An 8634-nucleotide genomic window follows, 5' to 3' on the forward strand; every position below is an offset into this window, starting at 1 on the left:
TCCCCACCCTGCACCGCCAGCTGGTAAACGACGGCCACGCTGCTTCCAGGGGAGGCAATCAGCTCACCTCTGGGAGGGCCCCGGTCACTGCCCTTTTGGGGGCCGGCTTGTTTCTCGGGAGACCTGGGCCTCCGCCTCTAGAACAGTCCAGCTGAGTGTTTTGCACTCAGGAGTTTTTCCCCGGGGTTTTGCTGAGAATCTTGTCTTTTTCTGGGTGTTGTTTGAGCAGCCATGGAAACCATTAGGTCTAATCAGCTGATGTAAAAGAACACACAGAACCCATCCCTGCACCAGCTACCTGTCCCAGGAGGAAGCAGGGCGCAGAGAAGGAGTACTGAGGTGACTGCGTGGGGGGGTGGGGGGGATGAAGTTACTGGCAGTTAAAGGAAGTTTCTCTATAGCAGAAAGGAGCATGGCCCAGCTCTGGCCAACCTGAGATAGGATCAAACTGGAAGCATCCCTTGCCCAGGGTCCCCGCAGCCACCCGCCCAGAACAGACACGCCTCTGCCTTTAGGAACGGCATTGTCCCCCCACCCCACTCCGATCCCCAGCACACGTGTCTACTTACTCAATGACCGTTAGGGAAAGCAACATGTTCATGACTCTATTGTCTCAAGAAAATGGGACGAACTGACCCAAGAAGCATGGTCAGGCCCGTCTCCGCGGCTCTATCGGCCCGTCCGAGTTCAGAGACGCAACCTCGCGATGGGTGGACAGACGCGATTCCAAGTGGCCGGGGAGGCCGCAGCTCCCGGAGGGCTTCCACGGCGTGGGGTCCAGGAAGTGGAGAGGGTTCCGATAGGAAAAAGGGAGTTTAGTTTTTAATCGGTTACATTACTGTTCGAAGAACGCAGTAAAAGACGCGATATTTCTGGAAATCTGCGAGGGGAATGGTAGGGGGAGAACCGGGGAGAGACTGAAGAGAAGCTCTTCCTCCCGCTCTCCCATCTCGTCGCTGCCGGAGCGGCTGGCGGCGAGCTGTGCGGGGGCGTCCGTGTCCCACGGCGGCTGCTCTCCGACGGCCCCTCCGGAGGCGCGTACAGACACGGTACAGGTAGTATCTTTCCACTTCAGGGGAAAACACCCTGGCCCAGCCCTTCCTGCAATAGTATTTTTAGTCCTTCCCTCCCCAACTGGCATAATTTGGTATAAATTATGTCTTCAGCAACGTCAACCCACCCCCCTCCCGTCTTCTGTCCTTAAAAAACTTGTTTTCTCGGCTGTGTTCTAGGAGCGTCAGCCCTCCCCAAACGCTGCTGTTTGCTGGGAAAGTCGCCGTGGAGTCTCTTCTCCTTGCTGTGTCGGGTGGCAGCAAGCGGGGCAAAGCCACGGGGTCGCCGCGCCAGGAGGAGGTGGGAGCGGGGGCGGGCGGCCCGGCGGGCATCATGTGTAGGAATAGTCTACGTCGGGGATGCCGCCGCCACGGTAGCCCCGGGTGGTGCCGTAGCCGATGGTGTGCGTGCCCTTGCAGAGGCTGCTGCCGTTGGAGGGGAAGATGGTGTGGACCACGTACTCCTCTTTGGCGTGGTACGGGTTAATGGGCAGCATCTGCAGCCCCGGGCCCCGGAGCTCCAGGATGGAGTTATCCTTCTTGGTCCCTGACTCCAGATAGCTGTCCTTTTTCTGGCTGCCTCGGTGGTAGGCCCGCTCCCGGGTCAGTAGGTCCCCGGCCCGGTTCACGTACCAGCAGATGGCCCCCAGGACCAGGAAGAGCAACACGAGGGCCACAGCGCCCCCAATGATGCCCGCCAGGGGCAGGCCGGCCATGGGGTTGGCATTCTGCTCCTGGTTGAGGGTGGTGGTGGGGCCGTAGCTGTCCGCTGTCTCCGCCTTGGCGCACACGGGCGTCTCGTCGGCCACGTAGGTGTTGCCCGTCTCCATGGTGACCATGCAGATGATATAGGTGGACTTGGGCTCCAGGGCTGTCAGCAGGTACTCCGTCTTGTCCCCCTGCACCAGGGTCTCTGTGATGGAGCCCACGGCCGGGCTGTGGCCCAGGCGCAGCCAGCTGAGCCGGAAGGAGGAGGCAGGGAGCGTGGCCTTCCACGTGATACGGATGGAGTCCGCTGTCAGGGGCTTCACGTGGATGACCAGGGTCTTGGCGCCATCGCCCGTGGCCATGGGGTAGTCAAGGTTGGAGTCGGGAAGGCGCAGCCCCGGCCTCTTGGCCTTGAGGGTGAAGAGGGAGCCCTGGGGTGTGGTAGCAGAGGCGTGGTTGCTGGCTGTGGTCTTGGCGGCCTCGCTGGTGATGTCCTTGATGGCCATGCCCCGGACCTTCTCGGGGCCCTGGCACATGAGGCCGCGCACATTGACCACGGCCGCCCGCGCCTTCACCCAGTCCCGCAGCCACATGAGGTTGCAGCCGCAGAACCAGGGGTTGTTCCGCAGCAGCAGCTGAGCCAGGCTCTCCAGGTCGTCGAACAGGCCGCGGGGCAGCGTGGTGAGGTTGTTGTTGGACAGGTCCAGGCGCTCCAGCTCGCGCATCTTGGCCAGCGTGTTGTAGGGGATGTGGCTGATGGCGTTGTCCTGCAGGTAGAGCTTCTGCAGGTGGGCGCTGGGCAGGTTGAGGGGCGGGGCGGCCAGCGAGTTGCGCACCAGCGAGAGCTCGGTGAGGTTCTGCAGGCGGCTGAAGGTGTCGTCGGCGATGCGCTGGTTGGCCAGCAGGTTGCCGTCGAGCACCAGGCGCCGGAGGCTGTGGAGGCCCTTGAAGGCGTGCAGCGGGATGGTGGAGATGCGGTTGTCGTCCAGCCGCAGCTCCTCCAGCGTGCGGGGCAGCCCCGAGGGGATGCTGCTCAGGTGGTTCCGGCTCAGGAAGAGCAGCCTGAGCTGCCTGCTGTCGGCGAAGGCGTCCTCCTCGATGCTGACGGTGGACACGGAGTTGTCGTCCAGGTGCAGCTTCTCCAGCAGCGGGAGGCGGGCCAGCGAGTCCCTGGCGATGGCGCGCACGTTGTTGTCCTGCAGGTGCAGCTCCCGCAGCGAGCGGGGCAGGTTGACGGGGAACTCGTCCAGGGCGTTGTCGTACAGGTAGATGACCTGCACGCTGACCTTGGCCTTGAGGCCCTGCGGGATGCCGGCGTTGGTGATCTGGTTGTTCTGCAGGAAGAGGGTGGTGGCGTCGTCGGGGATGTCGGCGGGGATGGAGGCCAGCCCCCGGTCGTTGCAGTAGATGAAGCCGCTGTCGCAGCGGCACACGGAGGGGCAGGTGGTGCTGTCGATGACCTCCGTCAGGAAGGCGATGAGCCCGTAGCAGAGGAAGAGCCAGTCGCGCAGGTCCATGGTGGCCGTGGTCATCACGACAGTGGCCGTCACCGTGGCAGCGGGAGTGGTGGCGGCGGAGGCAGTGGGGTGTGCCCCCACCATGGTGGATGGCGGGGGGAACCGGGCCTCACCTGACTCGGGGCCTCAACACCTGCAAGGAGCACAAGACACGTGCGGTCAGAGCGCGTCGCGTCGCAGCGGCCACCCGAGTGCCGCCAAGAGGCCGCTGCGGGCGGGGACGTGGGGCGGGAATCACGCCTGGAGGCACAGGCGCCCGGCCCCTCCGTGCCCAGGTCATGCCACAGGTGACCACTCAGGCTGAGCTGGACTCTGGTTAACTTCAGACCTCAGTGGGAGAGGCATGCTGCCCGTGAATGAGACGGACGCTGCCTGCCCCCCCGGACGGCGACCCCGCGCCGCGGGCGAGGCCCCTCTAGCAACGGCCACGCCGCAGCTCCACTTTCTTCTTTCAAGATCTCACACGGAACCGGTTTTCACGGCTGATGCCACACGTGGCAGCCCATGTCGATGGGATGGATTTAGGGCGTGTTTTATGGATTCCGAGCCATTTCTCACTGGAGTGAGGAACTCACATCTGGCTCAGGCCCAGGGTTTGCCGGGAGGGCTTGTTTCGGGGAGGCCTGCACGCTTAAGGGGGGGCAGGGGGGGCGTGACCAGAACCTGCGGAGAAGGAGCTGCCAGCACCGTCACTGCCGAGCGGTGGAGAGCAGGCGCTTCATTGTCTGGTGTTAAAACATGTCCTGTGTCACGCGTGCATTTTATAGACAGAGGAAGAAGGTGTCAACAGAACTGCTTTCTCGCGTATTTACAGAAATCTCTCTTCATCGGAGGTGCCCTCCCTAGCTCCGCGCTCTGTGGGAGATTACTCCACACCTTGTCCCCTTCCGAAAGTCACAAAGCTTGAATGTGTATATATGTATATGTTTTTGTTGCGTTTAAAGAAATGAGACACAAAAGGAAGGAGGGATCCATGCTCTGAGGGAATTGCCTGGAGGTGTAATTTCAGTTTTCACAAATGGAAAAATTGCAGCATAGACCTTTCTCATTATTTCACTGTTCATAATGGTTTTTTAAAAAAAGCAATTAAAGAGAAATTATCTTTCAACCTCAGCGGGGAAGGTATCTCCACGCGGCAGGCCAAGGCCTGCTGTATAAATCCCGGCTCACAAAGGCTTTTCAGGGGTGGGACACTGGCCCCTCGGAGCCCGCACCGAGGCCCCGGCCGGGGCAGCCCTGGTGTACAGAGCAGAACCGGGACACGCTCAGCGCGGCAGCCAGTCGGGGCCTCACTCCACGCCCTAGCGGCCAAGCGTCTCCGTGTCTCAGCCCTGCCACACCCTCTTCCTTCTCTGTCTCCATACCAGGACTGCTCTTCTCCGTCTAGCAAACTGCTCCTCACCCTTCAGGACCAGGCTCAGATGCCCTCTCCTCTGCTGGGCTTCCTGATGCCAGATAGAGCTTCCGTCTGCTCCGTCATCCATCCTTCTATCCACCCATCCACTCACTGAGCCATCCATCCATCCGTCCGTCCATCCATCCATCCATCCATCCATCCGCCATCCCCACTCACTCATCCGTCTGTCCATCCCCCACTCACTCATCCATCCATGCATCTGGCCACCCAGTCACCCAACAGATGTCTGTTCAGCCCATACCATATGCCACTTGTTCTGACCACTTGTGATTCAATTCTCGGGGGATGGTAGCTCATCCTATAATAAAGACCTCGCCTAGAGCTTTAGGAATTAAGTCATTTAATCCTCCCCGCACCCAGGAGGTCAGAGCCCGTCTCATTCCCATTTCACAGATGAGAAAGCTGAGCGTGGGGATGTGAACTTAGTCACGACCACTGAAGCGGTGGTAAGGGGGAGCCTTGGCCAGAATCTTGGTCACCAGGCCCAAAGCGCTGAGTGTCTGTGACTGTGGGTCATGCTGTTTTGGTGACGATCGTGTTTTAATGTTGCAACTACATCTAGGGCGCTCGAGGGCCCGGGCCAGGGGCTGTGGTGGCCTGGCGTGGCTTGGCATCAGTGGCCACCGAGTACAGAAGGGACTGAGAACGTGGGAGCACCTCCCCCACGAGCCCCCCACGTTCACGCCATTTGCATTTACAGGGGCCTTGCCCAGCCTGCAGCTCCAAGGCCTCTGGAGAGAGCTCAGGCTTCGCCCGCCAATGCACTAACCCGCCCAGGGCCTGTCTGCAGCACGAAGCTTTGTCTACAGGGTCCCCCAGGGCAGGTCGAGGGCCAGCCCAGGACACCTGGCTGGAAGCAACTGAGGATCGGGGGAAGGGTGCCAGGGGTCTGCACCTGGAACCAGAAGGGGAAGAGGGGGGCTGAGCCATGCCCAGCATCGGGGCCCTTGAAGCCAGCTCAGGCTCCCTCCACCAGCACCCACTGGCCTGAGAGACCAAGGACTGCAGCCTCGGACCTCGGCCCCCAGCCCAGGCTATGGTCCTCACCCCACTCACCCCCCACCCTCGGGAGGCGGAGGTGGTCTGTGCTTCCTGCAGGTTAGGCTGTCGTCTTTGTTTCCCTGACCAGGCTCCCTGGCCACTTTCCTCTCTCATCTCCCACCCAGAGACTTGCACCGTGCTCCCCAGACCCTCCTGCCCTCAGCGGCATTGAGAGCCACCGTGTAAGATGTGGGAGGAGCCGGGGTATCCCAGGCTGCCCAACCTTATCTGACCACTGACTCTCCTACCTGTCGTCATACCTGGGACTGGGAAGGGCCCTGGCCCAGAGCATAGGGCGGATGGGCTCAGAGCAGGGAATGGTCCCATAGACCTGGGTAGGCCGACCTCCAGAGGATAGGAATGAGCCCAGGCAGCAGGGGGAGCCCTGGAGCCAGACCTCACCCACCCCCTTCACAGGCATATGTCTGTACCTTCACCCTGTCACTCACACACACACACACACACACACACACACACACACACGTCCTCCGGCCCATTTTACAGCCGAGCAGCTTGAGGCTCAGGGGTGAGGGGCCTACCCAGGGTCACAGCCAGCCCGGGGTTCTAGCTGCACATCTGTCCCTTTCCCTGCACGGAGCCAGAACTTCGAAGCTGATGGAGCCTGGAGGTCCTGTCCCAAGCTGTTTATGAGCAGAGGGTCAGGGCAAGGGCAGGTGCTGAGGACAGGAAGGTGCAGGCCTGCCCAAGGCCACCCCCTCGGTCTCAGGGGTCAAGGCCCAGCCTGGGGGAGCCTCTGCCTGGGCCCCAGCAAAAGGTCAGAGGACACCCCCCGCCCTGGTCTGCCAAGGCTGCGTCCTGGCAGGGGGATGCGGCGGCCCCTGTGCCCAGCCAGTGCCCTGAGCAGGGGGCAGGCTTGCTCAGGCCAAAGGCAAGGCCAGCCGCCGCCTTCTCTGGCATGGAAGTCCGTTCCCGGTGCCCACCCAGCTCATGGCTGCAGCCGGCCGCCTCCAGAGGCCCTGGCATCGATGATGGAGTGTAAATTGCATATTTCAGAGATGCCTGATGGATAACCAACCAGTGTCTGGGAGGCAGGGACCCAAGGCCTCTCTGTTCCCCTATCCGTGGGCCTCATCCGTCTTGGCTCAAGTCTCTTCTGCCCGCCCTTCCCCAAGGCCACCCGCTCTGAGCCCCTGGTTCTGGGAGAGCAGGGCGGGGCCTGGGCTGGGAGGGGGGAGCACGCCTTGCCGGAGGAGCCCATTAATTGCCCAGGTGCTAGGCGGCCTTTTATTCCCGAGTTGTGTGTGGGGTGGTGTATGTGGCCATCAAATTAAAGCCGGTAAATCGCCTGTCTTTTACGGGGGCCACTTGTCATTGCTGCACGGGTCCCCCCGACTTCAGCATGGTGTGAGTTACGGCCTGCCAGCCCCATGACTGACAGCAGGATCCTTGATCTGCTGGTGGGGGGAGGGGAGGGGAGGAGTGAGGTGGCTCAGACTAGAGGTATCCAGACCCGTCAGCCGAGGGACACCGTTCTCGGCCTTCGCTACTAGCGCCTGCCATCTTCCAGGACAGAGACACCTGGGTTTGAGTCCTGCCTCGGCCACCTCCAGGCTGTGTGACCCTGAGCAAGTTCCTTGCCCTCTCTGAGCTTCAGTTTCCTCATCTATAAATATGGCCATTGAGGATGCACTAAGGTAATACGTGCAAAGGACCCCTCAGAAGGGCAGCCTGGATGTGACAGATGCCTGAGGTTTCTCAGCTGCTGGGATTCTCCCGCTGCCCCAGGCACACTGGCCGAGGCTCTGTGTCAACTGCTTGCCTCTGTCCTCTGCTCCCCACCAGCCCCGTCCTCCCTCCGCTGCCTGCTGAGCCTCCTGGTGCACTGGGAGCCCGCAGGCCGCGCTGCTACCTGGCAGGATGCCTCACCTTGTGCTTCCTCAGCCCCTCCCCGCAGGCTGGGTGGGAGCACTGGCCCCACATCCGGGCATCAGCACGGGCCCATCAGCACCAGTGAGGAACCTGAGGATTCCGGGTGGCGGTGACTCCACGAAAGAGGCGTGTGAGGAGGGAGGACAGCAGGGCGCTGGGTTAGAACCGGCCTCCCCAGTCCCCGGCTCTCTGGGTCGTGGTCTCCTTATCTGTAACGTGCTGCTGAGGGCGGGCGTGGGGAGTGCCCAGCACAGGCCGGTGGTTTGGGGAAGAAGAGCTGCCCCAACTGTCCCCAGGGAGGACCCCAAGGCCCTCCTATGGCCACTCAGGGCGGTTGCCCACTAGTCCTAGCTGAGCTTCCAAAGAGGGAGGGCAGACACCAGCGGGCCGGGAAGCGGAGGCAGGACAGAGGCCGCCCCTCGCGCCCCCCTCCCAGGCCCTCCCTTCAGCAAGAATTGTTGTTTTCCTAAACCTTGCCAGGCCCTCACGCATTGGCAGAGCAGGGCCCCAGGCAGGAGCGAGGTGTGCAGGGCAGGCTGGGGACAGAAGCAGTTTCAGCCCCAGGAAGGGGGAGGCGGGGGGACCCCAACCCACCATGCAGGGGGCTCCACGAAGGTGGGGTCCCCTCCATATCTGTGGTGGGTCCTCAGCAAATCTTTGTTTAAATAATGAGGGGCCCCACATTTTCTTCTTCACCAGCCCACACTACCTCCCCGGTTATAAGCCACACGGAGGGAGGGAGGTCAAGAGGCAGAGGGAGCGCAGCCTCTACCTCTCTGCCCAGGGAGGCCTGGGAGAGCCTGCCCACCTCCAGGCGCCCCTCCCCTGAGAAGGCAGGTACGGCCTCGGGCCTCAGGCCTTCATCCGCAAGACGGGACCGTGAACCATGCACTGCCCTGGGTTCTTGTGCGGATAAAGGACGGTGATGTCACGCCTGCGCGGAGGGCCTGGCGCAGTGGAGGTCAGAACTGGGACCGGCGCTGTCACTAGCGATCGGCAGCGCGCCCCT

General features: G+C 61.9%; 2 protein-coding genes and 1 long non-coding RNA gene across 6 annotated transcripts in view; 1 reads left to right on the top strand and 2 right to left on the bottom strand.

Annotated features, from left to right (window-relative positions):
• Nucleotides 1-8634, top strand: part of MACROD1 (MACRO domain containing 1) — a 185577-nt gene that overhangs the window by 39961 nt on the left and 136982 nt on the right. The window contains exon 4 of one of the 4 annotated variants that reach the window (XM_015569084.1): nucleotides 4645-4787. The exons of the other annotated variants lie outside the window; for them this stretch is intronic. Coding sequence (XP_015424570.1) covers nucleotides 4645-4664 — 20 coding nt within the window. The 3' untranslated portion in view covers nucleotides 4665-4787. Of the gene's footprint in view, nucleotides 1-4644; nucleotides 4788-8634 lie in introns of those variants that run through there. 4 annotated transcript variants of the gene reach the window in all.
• LOC107184357 overlaps nucleotides 1-8634 on the bottom strand; it is a 12305-nt gene that overhangs the window by 1754 nt on the left and 1917 nt on the right. The window contains exon 2 of the long non-coding RNA XR_001515183.1: nucleotides 6874-6876. This is a non-coding gene — a long non-coding RNA (uncharacterized LOC107184357). The remainder of the gene's footprint in view (nucleotides 1-6873; nucleotides 6877-8634) is intronic.
• The window catches only part of FLRT1 (fibronectin leucine rich transmembrane protein 1), an 11653-nt gene continuing 3596 nt past the window's right edge, over nucleotides 578-8634 (bottom strand). Inside the window, exon 2 of the mRNA XM_006771631.2 lies at nucleotides 578-3410. Within this exon, the coding sequence (XP_006771694.1) occupies nucleotides 1385-3361 (1977 nt within the window). The 5' untranslated portion in view covers nucleotides 3362-3410 and the 3' untranslated portion in view covers nucleotides 578-1384. The remainder of the gene's footprint in view (nucleotides 3411-8634) is intronic.

The sequence above is a fragment of the Myotis davidii genome, unplaced genomic scaffold (genome assembly GCF_000327345.1).
Source record: "Myotis davidii unplaced genomic scaffold, ASM32734v1 scaffold425, whole genome shotgun sequence".
NCBI lineage: Eukaryota > Metazoa > Chordata > Mammalia > Chiroptera > Vespertilionidae > Myotis > Myotis davidii.